The 15,784-nt window shown below is 42.3% G+C and overlaps 1 protein-coding gene across 2 annotated transcripts in view; it reads left to right on the forward strand.

The window, feature by feature from the left end:
- STK32B (serine/threonine kinase 32B) overlaps positions 1-15,784 on the forward strand; it is a 263,300-nt gene that overhangs the window by 182,530 nt on the left and 64,986 nt on the right. For both annotated transcript variants that reach the window (XM_074951701.1, XM_074951702.1), the window contains 2 exons: positions 6,308-6,345; positions 15,684-15,773. In XM_074951701.1, coding sequence (XP_074807802.1) covers positions 6,308-6,345; positions 15,684-15,773 — 128 coding nt within the window. The remainder of the gene's footprint in view (positions 1-6,307; positions 6,346-15,683; positions 15,774-15,784) is intronic.

The raw sequence follows: 15,784 nt of genomic DNA on the forward strand, positions 1-15,784 counted from the left end.
ACTATGTAATGGCAGGCAAATAAGCAGATATTTTCATTTAGCTGCACACAGTGACACCAGGTCTCTCTCTAGAATGATTCATTTAGAAACCATTAATGTGTATGAGTAGTTCAAACTGATCCTTCCAATGTGTTTTATCTTGAATTGTCTACTCTCAATTTCTTCTGTAAGGTGTACCTGGTCTTTCCGGCTCCCTACAGGAGACTTCACGGTCCTATTACACCTGCCCTAGAAAAGGAGTAAAAAGGGTGGGCCTTCCTGGCCTGCCTAGAGAGGCCAATCAGAGCCCAGCAGGCTCAGATAAGAGGTGCTGCTGGGCCTCAGCAGTTCAGTTCCTGGCTGGGACCAGGGGGGCAAGGAAGGGTGTTCCTGTCTGGCCAAAGGAACCTCAGGGATAGCCAGAGTTTTGTTCTGGCTGCATTTGACTGAGAGAGGACCTGAGGACTTTAACACTGAGGTGAGGTATGAGTTGAGAAAAGGGCCAGGGAAATAGCAGCAACGAATCAAAGTGAGCGGCATGTGACTGCTGTGTATAGGGTCCCTGGGTTGGAACATGGAGTAATGGGCAGTTCCAGGTTCCCCCACTAGTGAAGTGTTGTAAGCCCCAAGAAGGGGACAAAGGTTCTTTTGGAAGCCCAAGCAAAAGGCTGAATTTAAAGGGCCCAGAGCTGGGGCTGAAGACCCTGTTGAGGGCAGATAGACAGGTTATTTCTGACTGTTTGCTACCCTAGAAGGAGATCATTTTGATTGTGTGACCCAGCTGAAAGGCTGAGCCACTGAAGACCCGCTAAGCAAGGTTGACAGCCTACAGGGGCACCAGGAACAGAAAAAGGACTGCAGTACCACACACACCAGCAGGAGGCATTCAAGAGTTGAGTTTCCCCCATTACAATCTGCCACTTTACTGCCCAATCACCAATCTTTGCTCGGTCCTTCTGAAGTTCCTCACAGTCCTCTCTAGATTAAATCATCTGGAAATCTTATCAGTTCAGATCATTAATAAATATTATCATAGAATCATAGGACTGGAAGGGGTCGAGAGGTCATCTAGTCCAGTTCCCTGCACTCATGGCAGGATTAAGTATTATCTAGACAATCCCTGACAGGTGTTTGTCTAACCTGCTCTTAAAAATCTCTGATGATGGAGATTCGACGACCTTCCTAGACAATTTATTCCAGTGCTTAACCACCCTGACAGTTAGGAAGTTATGCAATGGTAATCCCAATACAGGTCTTTGGAGCACTTCACAATTATCTTCTTTGTACGTTGAAGATTTGCCACTTAGTCCTACTTTTATTTCTGCCAGTTAATCTAGTCCACACCAGAACATAGCCTCTCGTTTTATGACTAGTTAGTATCCTTCATAGCCTACTGGGAGAGACTTTAAACTTGTTGAAGTCCAAGTACATTATATCTATCTATTCTCCTTGATTCCTGCCATAATCTTCTTTCAGCTAAAAACCCTAGCCTCAGTTTTGCCAGAAGCTGGGAATGGGCGACAGCGGATGGATCACTTGATGATCACCTATTCTGTTCATTCACTCCAGGGCACCTGGTATTGGCCACTGTCAGAAGACAGGATACTGGGCGGAATGGACCTTTGGTCTGACCCACTATGGCTGTTCTTATGTTCTTAAAGGGGAAAAGACAACATTCCATCTGGTTAAGCCTTCCCACTCCTCAGTGGTTCAGCATGCTGCCTTTGCCATCCTTCCAGGCCAATAAGTAAGAGACAAGGGCGGAGATTCAAAACTAGGCTTCACACAGACCACCATGCCAACCTTTACCATGCTCAAACCATCTGATTGATTTCCTGAAGAAAAGTTTCTTGGTCATCAACAATAAACTGCACACAAACAGGAAAAAAAGGAAATTAAGATGCACTCTGTGTTGTTGTTGTTGTTTTAACTTTGCTTATTTGAATGCATGCTTTCCAGTGCCCTAGATTTTGGATTGTAAATCCAATTGTTCTGCTCCTGTCAGCTGCTGACTTCCTGGTATAAAAGCCAGCTTCTACCCCACTCTCCAACGTGAGCCATAGAAAGAAGATAAGAGAAAGGAAAGAGCAGTGGAGACATTCAGGGCGTGAAGCTAAGCCCCTCAAGGTCAACTTGAGCTATTCCACTGGCTTCAGTGGGCTTTGAATCGTGCCTTGGCTGAGCTTGATCAGTATACTATGAGCAACATGGTATGGTCTCTACACAGTGAACATCTTTACAGTGGGGATTCCGCTCGCTCTGGATTTCATAGCAGAAGTTAATTTCTTATTTGGAATCTTGGTGGGGTATTTTCTATTTCAATTGTATTTATATTCTGTAGGCAGCACCAATCTGACACACTCTAATATCGAGAACAAAGGGAGGCAGAAATGGTTTTACAGGCAATGGTAAGCAAGAAAAGCTTACACACATACCTCTTTTTTCTGTCCTATACATGATTATGACAATTGAGCTGCTAGGATCAATCTGCTCTTTACAAGGACATGCTGACTCATAATCAATTCACACTAAGCAAAGATGGTAGATGGAAGGAACTTCCCCTCTTATGGAAACTGGTGAATACTGTAGCACTGCTAATCACTACATAGCAAATGGTTTGAAAGCAGCACAAGGAATAGGCACAGTTCAATGTCTGACTTAGTGTGCTTTTTGCAGGTGTAATGGGATTTCTATTGTGAGCTTGAATCAGGGGTTCTGGATCCTGATTTGATGGCTTCAGTTCATTTGTATGGATATTCATAATAGACAAAAAACCTTGAAGTTAATGCACACAGTTTCACATACTGCTATTTGAACATGCATGCTAAGATCCAAAATACTTTCTATCATAACAAATAGATTTTTCATATACATTAACATGTCTGAATTGATGCTGCCTAATCAAATGGCTTGTCTCACTTACGAACATTTTCATGCATTGCACTGTGCTTTATTCATACATTTAGATATTTTTGACCAGGCCATTTATTTTTCAGGAGACTGGTTCACTTTGGTCTGTTGGAGGTAAATGTTCCAGGTACTGAGTACCCAGTAACAATAACTGCATGTTTTTCTAGTGATTTTGGCTAGCTCCTGACTTGTACTTGCTTTAAATGCATTTCTTTCCAGACAAAGCAGTGGTATGTATGTATCACAGTTCCTCAGGTTTTGACTAATGAGCTTGCATTCCAGAATAAGACATAACCCAGGGTAACCTGCCCCTAAGCTGTAGCCACACCCTGCCTTGCCTCCGAATCAAAAGAACAAAATAAATGGAGCAGGAATTATAGTAGTTCCCCCAGGTAGGGAAAAACACTTGTCTACAGTATATGTGGATCTGTGGGTATCATGTGTAAACCACTCACTGAATTTGTCTCAGGTAGATTACCATAGATCTAATTTTATCATTTGACTGCTTCAGAACATTACAGATACATTCACCAAGTAGAACACATCTGTTGTCAGGCAATATACAGCGTGAACACTGGATTTGCCAGACTAGATCCAATTTCTTTTAATGTAATATTTTATGTTTACATAATAAGTATTTAATGCTTATAAACCATTTCTGATATTTATCTCATTCTTAAAATTCACAAAATCTGAAATTTAAAAAGGATTGAGTTTATGATAACTAAACTCTTGGGTGCCTTTTTGCATTGTCATGAAAAACTAGCATAGATTATGAAGCAGAATTACCATTTTATTAACTTTATAAAAATCTGATCCAATCTTACTCCCACTGAAGCCATGTTGAGTTTTTCCATTTATCTCAATAGGAGCAGGATCAAGCCCTTAACTGATTTCTCATTTCAAGAAATACAGTTTAAGATCTTTTAAATTATATCACAAATGCTATTAAGCCCTGCTTCATTATTAAATAAAAGGCTGTAGCCTGCAAAGACCTAAGCAGAAGTATCTTTACTCACTTGAGAAGTGCAGGATCAGGCTCTAAATATTAAAATATAGCAGACTGTGAGAATATTTGGGTAAATATTATAGCAGCATATACTGTCTAAATAATGTTAATTGATCAGTTACCTATTCCATGTTTCTTTTGAATTTGTTGAATTTTGGGTATCTTAAACTAAAGCCAAGTCTTGAGAATTAATGTGTGTATATATATTGATTAACAAAATATGAGGATGAATAATAAATTAGAAAAAGTAATATAAAAATGGTTGTGTGACAGCAGAGACAAAGTTTAAGTAAATTACCTGAAGAAACAGATCCTCAGTCTGTGTACATTGTTGTATGTTCACTGAAATCACCAAAGCTATGACAATTTACAACAGTTGAGGATCTGCCCCAGGAGGCTTAAGTTTATCTAGAAGTCACAAACTGATAAATTTATTCAGATTGTGTACCATTCTGGGGAGGCAATTTTGATACTAATGGGTATATCCAATGGCATGCTGTGACAATTTCACTAAGGCACACACCAGCTCACTTGTATACCGTGGGTGGTCCAAAATGGCATCCTCCGTGCAGCACGAACTCGCACGTACACTGCATGTGAGGTCACGCTGTGCGGAGATTTGTTCTACAAAATGGTGTCCTCATGGGCTGGACAGAATCATCCAGCAAATCAGATTTGGCCCACTGGTGAAAGTTGGACAATGCACAGCAGGTCAGGCATGCAGTGCATGCCTTGCATTCATAGATGGGACTCCATTGGGTATATTTGATTTCATTGAAACTATAGATCCTTAAAACAGGTTTTTACTGATTTGCCAATCGACTTATACAAAACAAAATTTTATGGAGTTGATTGTGACAGTTCAATCAAAAATAAGTCTAAAGTTAGAAACTTGGAAATATAAATTCAAAATGGCCTTTCCAGACAGTAATTTACAGCCGGACCTTTTACACATGCACATTATCCCCAAGTATGCACTGAATGTTTCAAAGCTATTTCTAATTTTTCCTGAAATTCACCATTGTTACTACCACAGCTAACTTGCAATCATAGTTTTAATTTACTTATGAATTCTTAGGATTCTTACCAAATGTTAAAGCAATTAAAACTTTGTATCTTATAACTCTTAACTCAGCCATCAAGCTTCTTTCTCTTGTCTGAAAAGCTGTCAATTTTGCATGATATTACAAATCATGTTATGTGAAAATTTCTAGGGTATAATTGCTGCCACTGTCTTTTTGCTGTGTACAGTTTCATTTAAAAAGTAGTGTTCTGAACTAGTGTAACAAATTTTCCAGTTTCACCACTTTTAACCACTTATTGACTCAATTTATTTCTAGGTACCTAGGTTGAAACTTATTAGTGAAATCTAAGTACACATTAGCATATTTTAAAGTCATTTACAGGCTTGTTATAATCCAGTTTATATTTCCTGATAAGTATTTAACTTGGAGTAATCAAGTTGTCACTTGGGTAAATGGAAACTCATGTATCAAGGTTTTTATTATTTATCAAGTAAAACTAGTTCATAAATTATAGATAAGTTCTCCTGCTCAGTTTGAGAGTTTGTAATGGCTGCTTTCATGAGATTAATAGAAACTTCAGTCCAAGGCGTCTTGACTTCAAGGTGGGATGATGGGGAGTTTAGCATCTTTCTGCATGGGCATCAGCATATTAAGACTCCAGACCATGGCCATGCTGTTTCCATGCGCTCCAAACCTGAGGCAGCAGTTTAAGGGAGCCCTGCAAGTGCCAATGCCTTGGTGCAGAGCCACTGGGACCCTGCTCCCCAGCACTGTCACAGTCCCTTTCATCACAGGATTCTGCACACACAACTGTGCCCCCCTTAATAACACCCAAATCCCCACTCACCTACTGCTCCATGGAGTAGGTAGCCATGTGAGGAGTTATGGGGAGTGGTGGCAAGGGGTGGTTAGCAGGACTGTGTGGCAATGTGGGGGGACATGGGAGATTAGTGGAGAGTGGGACGGGTGGAGGGGTCATCCATGTCCCCTGTTAGAGCCCCGTCCATGTCCTCCTTGCTTAGGTCTGTCAAACAAAGACTCCCCAAGACAAACAAGCACCTCCAGCTGCAAATCGCCCCCGCTCTCTGCCCCCTGTTACAGGGAATAATTCATGTGATCTCTAAAAGCCACCTGTTTCGGTGCTAGCCAAGTGGATATAAAGCCATGTCGAATGGAAGCGAACTGAATCTGCTCACCATGCACATTTTCTCAGGTCAGTAAAAGGACATCAATAGAATCGTTTGCCTTTGGGTAATGTGTGGTTTCCTTTGGAAGTGTAATAGTTTTACTGACCCAGCTCTCCTGCACAGAAGAGAAACACTTCTGAATTTGCACACGTCTGTTCAGTACTGTATATAATGCACTTCCATTTCTTATTTTACAGAGATATCAAACCTGACAACATACTGCTGGATGAGCACGGTGAGTTCCTACCATTATTTTATTCCCAACATTTCAATGTCATGGGCTGTCCCAGTGGCTCTGTGATGAGTGCTGCGTGAGTTTATCTGAGAGACTGGGTTCATGTGCCAAGTCTGGTCTTTCTCTGCAGCAACTTGTCTGTCAGGTTTGTCAGCTGTCTTGATAGGCTCCAAGTAGAGTGCTCTTCAGCCATGTGTGTGGACTCCACCCAAACAATTAACATTCACATATTCCCTCATGTATTCTTTCCCATATGTCATTCTACGAAGATTGTAGCGTTACCTATTGTCATACAAATTAGATCTTCAGTTTTGCAGCATTTCTCTCTCATTGTATAGAAGACACAGGCTGGATGTTCGAGGTTTGATAAATAACTGGGATGACTATGTGTTATAAACTCACATACAGCTTGGATTTGTGCATTAGCAATTTCTGGTATGAGACTGGCAGGCCATTCAAAATGGCAATCTCATCTGCCTCTACTTCCAGTCTTCTCAAGTCTTTTGATTGCAAATCTGACGACGCTTAATGTTCTGGATTTGTTTGTTTTTAAAACCTCAGTTCCGGAAATTCTGTAATTATGTGGAAATCTCTACTTTAGTTTAAAAATATAAGGAAGTTTCTAGTCCTCATGTCTGGGGACAGGAGCCAACTCTGAGCATGCTGGAGAGGGTATGGGGGCTCTGGCTCACTCGGCCACTGTCACCAGAAGCTGAGCCTGGGGAGCGGCCTGCTGCTGCTGCAGGCAGGCGCTCTCCCAGGCAGCTGCTGTGCTGCACTGGACAGCATCTGGGAGTGGCTCCGGAGCCTGGCTGTCAGGCGAGGAGCCAGGCCGGCACAGCAGGAGGACAGAGCCTCCCTCCCAGGTAACGTGGGATGGGGAGAAGGTGACAGGGAGAGTGCAGGGGCCCCGGGCTGGATATGGGGTGGGGTGGAGAGGGGAGGAGTCAGGTGGAAGGTCATGTGGGAGAGGTCACATGGAGGTGTCACGTGTTCCCCCCCTTAGCTGGTGCCCCCCTTTGTGTCCCTTCCACTAGTCGCCTATGGCAAGGCTCCTAGGCGCACGCGGGATGGTACCACCGGCGAAGGCAGCTGAGTGAGCATGTGTAAGCCCTGGCTGTGCCGGAAGAGGGCGCCCAGCAGCACAGCTGGCAGCTCACTGGGCACCAGCCAGCACAGGTGCAGCACCGCCCAAATGTCAGGCGGACCGGGTCTGCACGGGCTGGGGGCCCACTGACTGTTCTGACCTGGGGCCGGGAATTGCTGTCAGCGGGCCTGACAGTCCATATGCCACTTTTGAGGCATAAACTTAAGCTTCTTAAAGATACACATTGTGCCATGGACATTTATTTATATTTTTATTTTTAACATGTTGATTACAGAAGCTGGCAACTTTTTTGCAAAGGAATTTAACTTTTAAAATTTCTACTCAGATTTGTTTCTATTTAGAATTTCTTTATTGATGCACCTGAAAGGGCCAATTTCACAGAGCTGAAAACAATTACGAGCCACATCAGCTGAGAGGAAGAATTTAATCGGAAGAATGAGAATGATAATTGGGAATTGTTTAAGAACACTTCATGGGATACCCAAAAGCCACAATTGAGGAAGATGGCATATTGGTTTAAAAACTGACCAGGCTTACAGGGGAAGTGAAGGCAACTATAACAAATAAATATACCAAATGGCAATAAAGGGAAGTAGATAATAATGAGTATAAATCAGAAGCTAGTAATTGTAGAAAATTGATCAGGGAAGCAAAGGGATGGAAGGAGAAATCTATGGCTAGCAGAGATAAGGACAATAAGAATGAGTTTTTTAAGTATATCAGGAACAGAAAGTATCCTGACAATAGCATTGGTCTATATTATTAGATGTAAATGGTAGAATTAACAATAATAATGCAGAAAAGGCAGAAGTGTTCATAAATACTTCTGTTCTGTATTTGGAGAAAAATAGATGATATAGTCTCATATGATGAAAACACTCTTTCCATTCCATTAGCTGCTGTTTAACATCCTCCTGAGATATCTCAGGAGGATGTTAAACAGAAGCTACTAAAGTTAGACATTTTAAAATCAACAGGTTCAGATAACTTGCTTCCAAGAGTTTTAAAAGAACTGTCTGAGGAGCTCACTGGACCATTAACATTGATTTTCAATAAGTATTGGAACATAGGAGAAGTTCCAGAAAACCAAAAGAAAGCTAATGTTGTGCCAATATCTAAAAAAGACAAACAGGATGACCCAAATAATTATAGGCCTGTCAGACTGTGATGAGGGTGTTCACACCACACCAACACTGATAGGTTTAAAGTGGCTCAGAAAGGGCCAATTAATTTTACAGGAAACACCTGAGGGGAGACTTAGGCTTCACTGACACTAATTGATGATGAAGCCCAGCTGGGTTGGGGCAGGCTGAGCTTGTAGAAAGTCAGGAAGTGAGAGCAGAAGGGGGCTGTAGTGTAGAAGTCTGTAGTCATTCTCTGGCCTTGTGAGGAGAGAAGGAGGAGACCCAGGGGGAGGAAGGGAGCAGAAAAACTGAGATCCTCACCCTGATGGAGTGGTCATGGAGTGGTGATGAAAGTTGTCAGAGCAGGAGGAGGCCCAGGGAAATGGCAGAAAGGGTTGAGAAGGTACAGACGTTGGCTGCTGATTGTAGGATCGCAGAGTAGTGGGTGGGCCCAGGATCCTTTACCAGCCACTAGGAAATTGGCACAGTCTTGAACAGCAAGACTATCTGGAATGGTACAGGTACAACTGGTCTGGTGAGACTTTATTACCCCTGGAAGGGGAAAATAGTGACCCAGCCAGAGGGCCAAGCCACAGGTCACCCCCAGAGAGCACCAGGGCCCACAGCACAAGCGACGAAAGGAAGGCAGCATCAGACTGGGTGGAGCTAATCCCCATACTCACTCACAAGGGGGTGCCTGGATAATTTAGTTGTTAGTAAGGCAGCAGACAGTAATCATAACTCTGTGTATGTGTCGGTCTTGGCTCTTATAACAACCCCAGCAGTGAATGTAGCCCATTACAGAGGCTGACATCAATTCAGGCCAAGCTAATGGAGTGGCTGATGCAGGACTCAATTAATAAATAATTAAAGGAAGGTAATGCAATAAATGCCACTCCACATGTGTTTAAGAAAAATAGATCCTGTCAAACTAGCTTGATCCTTTTTTTGATGAGTTTACAAGTGTGGTTGATAAACCTAGTAGTGTTTATGCAATATACTTAGACTTCTGTAAGGCATTTCACTTGGTACTGCATAACATTTTGATTAATAATCATAATGATATCAAACTGATGTGGCACATCTTAAATGGTTTAAAATGTGGCAACATGTAACTGTAAACAAGGAATCATAATAATCAAGCAGGTGTGTTTCTAGTGGGGCCCTGCAGGGATTGTTTCTTGGTCCTCTGCATGCTGCTCCCACCCCAAGTGCTGCCTTTGCAGCTCTCATTGGCCGGAAACAGTGGCCAATGAGAGCTGCACGGGGAGCACCTGCCGGCAGAGGCAGCTTGCAGAGCCGCCTTCCACACCTCCACCTAAGAGCAGTTGGGACAGGTCACCACTTGTAGGAAGCCACCCGGGGGTGAGCAGCTCCTGGATCTGGCACCCTGCACCCACTCCCGTGCTTGCTCCCACACCCAAATTCCTTCCCAGAGCCCGCCCCAACCCTTTGCCGGTCCCACGCCAACCAAACTAAACGGGACTTTCAATGAAGATCAGAAATACTGGTTTATAGAGCTTTCTGGTTGGAGAAGTGCTGTATAAAACAGCTTTTACTGTATTTAGCTTAACAAAGAGAAGATTAAAGAGTGACTTGATTACAATCCATAAGTGTCTACATGGGGAACAAATATTTAATGACGGTCTCTTCAGTCTAGCAGAGAAAAGTATAACACAATCCCGAATGGTTAGAAGTCAAAGCTAGACAAATTCAGACTAGAAATAAAGCATACATTTTTAACAGTGAGTAATTAACCATTGGAACAACTTACCAAGGGTCACAGTGGATTCTCCATCACTGCAAATTTTTAAATCAAGATTGGATTTTTTTCTAAAAGATATGCTCTAGGAATTATTTTGGGGAAGTTCTATAGCCCGTGTTATACAGGAGGTCGGACTAGATCAGGGTTCTCAAACTGGGGGTCGGGACCCCTCAGGGGGTCGAGACGTTATTACATGGGGGGTCGCAAGCTGTCAGCCTCCACCCCAAACCCCACTTTCCATCCAGCATTTATAATGGTATTAAATATATAAAAAAGTGTTTTTAGTTTATAAGGGGGGGTTGCACTCAGAGGCTTGCTATGTGAAAGGGGTCCCCAGTACAAAAGTTTGAGAACTCCTGGACTATATGATCAAAATGGCCCCTTCTAGCCTTGAAGTCTATGAAATCTGTATATTTGGGGACAGTTTATGACTTCCCTTCTAGTCACATAGGCTTTCATCAATGGTCCTCTCCTCTTTTTAATTATTTTTTCCAGAAGCTGGGAATGGGCGACAGGATCACTTGATGATTACCTGTTCTGTTCATTCCCTCTGACGCACTTGGCATTGGCCACTGTTGGAAGACAGGATACTGGGCTAGATGGACCTTTGGTCTGACCCACTATGGCCATTCTTATGTTCCACATCTTTATCATTTCATGGTCTCGTGCATTTTGGGTTAAAGTATCATTTCTTTGCTAGAGACTCTCAGACCTACTTCTACACCTTGGATCTGTCTTGCACTGTCCAATTTTGCCGCTCTCACTATCCAGAAACAAACAATATCGATATATTGTTTAGTACAATATTGTACCTAAGATCTGTAATAGGTGCCAGGATACAATGTTTGATGATGTTTTTCACAATTACCCTGAATATCCTCTTAATTTTGTTCAAGATGTCATCTAGAAGGCATTTATAGACAGAAGTTATGAAGCTAGAGAGAAGGGTCACAGTGTTCTTAACTTTTTGAACCAATATGAAGAATTCTAGACTTTGCACTTCAACGTGTTCCTTCATTACTTTTCCTATATGTGACTGCTGTAGCAAAAATACATAGAGTATTGTGGGTAAGACTGATTTGACTAATGGAGGAGACTAACAAGAGAAGTGGTGCATTCTTCATCTCTTGAAGTCTTCAAATCCAGACTGCATACCTTTCTGGAAGATATGCTTTACTTAGATACGAGATATTGGGCTCAGTAGGGAAGTAACTGGCTGAAATTCTATGACAGGAGGTCAGAGTACAAGAGATCAGAGTAGACCACCGGATGGCCGTAAAGTATATGAAACTATGAAGTCTCTTTGGAATTATCTCTTAGTAATAGTGTACCTTGGAACAGCATTTTCCCCTCACCCTCTCCCTCTCTTGATACCGGGATTCAACAGTGTTGCCCTGATCTCCTTAGAAGACGCTTTACTTCTCCACAAACACACTGAATCTTTTTGGTATAATCAGGTCCACTTTAACAAATTACCTTGGAATGTCCATCAACTCAGTAAGGATCTGTACTATTATCCTCTTTCTGCTAGTGGATCTCTTGGCAATTTCACCTAACAACAGGCAGGGCAACACGTCTGTACCTCAGAGGGGTATTGTGAAGCTTAAGCATGTATGACCATATCATGCCATTGAGGCACTGCCCTGAGCAGAGTGGCACCATCCCCGGGGGAACATGGGGAATGGAAAGTGCTTTCTGGCACACAGAGAGTGTGTGCGCGCTGCATCCTTTGAGATGATACAGACTGCTATCCCCCAGCCACCAGCCCAATGCAGAAGAGGGACAGAAACATGGCCTCAGCTGCTTCGTACTCCCTCTGGGGCAATTAGCATCTTTGAAGAGGCAGAGAAGGAAGGGAGTTCAGGGGCTCAGATTGACCCAGGCACTTATGTCTGGCCTCTACACAAGTGCCAGGCAAAACTAGTCCTTGCTGTTCATAAGCACTTGAGATCCCCTGCTGAGAGGTGCTATATATATGCATGGACAGTGTTACTGCTTTTGTACATCTACTGCAAGATGTAAAGAAATTAGGAAAAACACATCTTCCTGGTTTTTCTCCTTAATTTATGAAAAGACATGTCTGCTACATGATATCCACAAATGTGCAGACCTCTGGTACAGTATGTGGGGTGTAGTTTAGCTTTGTTAAATGAAAAAATAAATATAATAAAAGAAAGAGAGAAAACAATGCAGCATAAGAGTGACAATTTGAATTGTAAATCAAATATTTGCATCAGTTTGGGTGGATATTATGTGATAGATATTCTGTGACAGGCCATCAGTCTGGTACTCTAACAGGGACAATCACTGGTGATGCTATCATTTGAGTTACAGAGCTCAATATTTATCTGCCAAAGAAATAATGAGGATATTATTCTACAGCAATCCATGTAGTTTTTCATTCTACTGTGCATTTTGAAGTGCTTATATTTGTTGCCATTAGCACCACAAGATTGGCAAGCTGGTTGTACGAAGTATGATTATCTTTTTCAATAAGGCATTTCCCATAGTCTTTAACTACCAGAAATGAACTGGCTAGGTGTGGCGCTGGGTACCAGAACTCAGAGCAACTCATTCACTACACACCCAACGAATGCAGGGTTCCTACAGACAACAGCCTCCTTCACTATACAACTCGGATTCAGCCCCAGAGTGAAGTCCATCCTGTGCACTGAATGAGATAGGGGTTCTGTGGAAAAATAATGCGTAATCATGTAATTAAAGACTGTCCCATAATTCATACACAAGGAGGCTGAATTAAAGTTGCACATGTAACCTTAATTCTGGCATTTTCCTAACTTTTCAATGCTTGACTTTGCAACCTTAACATTAATAACATGTAGTTTTTATTTGTGTGTAATCTTATACAAGCTCTTTGGGACAGGGACCATTACTTTTCTGTTTGTACAGTACCTAGCACAATGGACCTCTGATCCACAACTGGGGCCCCAAGGCACTACTATAATACAAATCAATAATACATCAATCTTCTTTTTATACTGTGCACATTACCCAAAGCATCTGAGCACCTGACCAGCCATGGCCTGTTGGGAGCTTATGCCCTATGACAGCTGGGGAAAAAATGCTAAACAACATTGGAAAACTGCACAGCTACAGATTATCCAAGTTACATGGGGATTTCAGTGCTCAATTCCAATTAATTTAAATGGAAGCTCTGAAAATTTCAGCCATAGTTCTACCCTTGGTAACTGATAAGGTATCATGCTTTGAAACAGTCACTGGACCATCAGGCTAGATCATCATATGCTATTTGACAAACACACTAGAATGCTTTCAGCATCACACACATCTGGGGGCAGTCTGCAACTGAATACTGTTGTGGATTCAATGGTGAGGGCCTTTAATTTTGCACTGACAAAGAAAATTTTCTTTATAAAAGAAAATTAATATGAAGCTTTAAGTTGAGTCCTAACATAATTCATTTGTGTTTTATTCTATTCAATTAAGTAGATAGCAATATTAGAAATCTAGTACTATACAGGAATGAAAGTGGTGATAACTTTGGTAACAGGTTACTCTACAGTGACTGGTTTCAGAATAGCAGCCGTATTAGTCTGTATCCGCAAAAAGAAAAGGAGTACTTGTGGCACCGTAGAGACTAACAAATTTATTTGAGCATAAGCTTTCGTGAGCTACAGCTCACTTCATCGGTTGCATACAGTGGAAAATACAGTGGGGAGATTTTATATACACAGAGAACATGAAACAATGGGTGTTACCATACAGACTGTAACAAGAGTGATCAGGTAAGGTGAGCTATTACCAGCAGGAGAGCGGGGAGGGGGGACGGACAGGGGGACAACGACCTTTTGTAGTGATAATCAAGGTGGGCCATTTCCAGCAGTTGACTAGAACAGTATGGGGGGAAATAAACAAGGGGAAATAGTTTTACTTTGTGTAATGACACATCCACTTCCAGTCTTTATTCAACCCTGAGTTAATTGTATCCAGTGTGCAAATTAATTCCAATTCAGCAGTCTCTCGTTGGAGTCTGTTTTTGAAGTTTTTTTGTTGAAGAATTGCCACTTTTAGGTCTGTAATCGAGTGACCAGAGAGATTGAAGTGTTCTCTGACTGGTTTTTGAATGTTATAATTCTTTCAATGAAGTCACACAAATGAGGGTCATTCTTGTCAGTTGCCAGCTTGTGCAGATCAAGGAGTGACTGCTTCACATTCTTTTCCAGGTGTAAGGCACACTGCATCACATAGGCTTCTGGGAGTGTAGAACTGTGTTCTGTGTGTGTCAATCCAGCCTGGCAGCCAACTACAGTGCTGTCATCCTCATTTGCTCTCTCATGGTTTTAACACCAAAAATCCATTACAGAGTTAGCATTTCCTGCTTCCTCCGTTCCCACAGCTACATGTTAACTGTGCTTCCTAGCTTGTTCTTCCTCCATTTTGTCTGCCCCAGCATGGTGCATGACACCAGTAGTCAACAGGCATGTCCACACAGTCTGCTGGGGCACACAAGGTAGGAGCCAAGGCATCAGCCAGATGAACAGGACTGAGTCAGCCACAGCCTGCAGTGATTTGTCCTACTGAAAAACTTAATGGTGGCAGGCTTGGACCATCCAACTCAATTCATTATGTTCAAATCAGAATGGTGAGTGAGAGTATGAGAGCACCTGCCTACTTCCGCTACATACCCTTTGTCCTACACCCTGCTGTCAAATAACCAGTCATTTGGTGCCTGTCTGCTGACTTCACACGCACTCCTGTCAGTCTGAGTCTTATGGTTACGGAATCAGAAACAAATGGAATTTTCTTGTATAGCCTCTTTCTTCCTGGCTTCCTCCCTGCCTGGGGAGACCCAGAAAAGGACCAGGATGAAGGGGTCACTGTAATATGAAGAGAACCTGAAGGTAGACAGGTGCCACAAATACATGAAGGTGTTGGGGAGGGGACTGGTTATAGGTGGGAGATGTACCCTATATCTCCACATAGCCCCCACAAAACCTAGGGCTGTTCCTGAACAAAAGCTACTGCCCCTGAAAAAATGTTGTCAGTAGCAGCCATGGTAGAAGCAGGAACAGGGGTACCACTAAATGGAGCTCAGCACTGGGAACCATTCCACAAACAAGAGAGTGGAGCCCTCTGATACCTAAAGAGCAGCACAAGGGTTGATTCCATCATTTTGGTGGCAACAGTTGCATTCCATTATTTTCCAACTACCTGGGCAGACCATTTAGTTTTTATTAAGAGGCACAAATCTTCCATTTCATTTCTTTGTATTAGCATCTAAATATCAATGAAGCAGGGAGGATTCATGTGCATATGCATGTCTTAAGTTCTATTTATACTTTGTTTCATTTAATTTCAGGGCATGTTCACATCACTGACTTTAACATAGCGACTATAGTCAAAGGATCAGAAAAGGCTTCCTCTATGGCTGGCACTAAGCCCTATATGGGTAAGTTTTAA

This window comes from Natator depressus, chromosome 4 (assembly GCF_965152275.1).
Source record: "Natator depressus isolate rNatDep1 chromosome 4, rNatDep2.hap1, whole genome shotgun sequence".
Taxonomy (NCBI): domain Eukaryota; kingdom Metazoa; phylum Chordata; order Testudines; family Cheloniidae; genus Natator; species Natator depressus.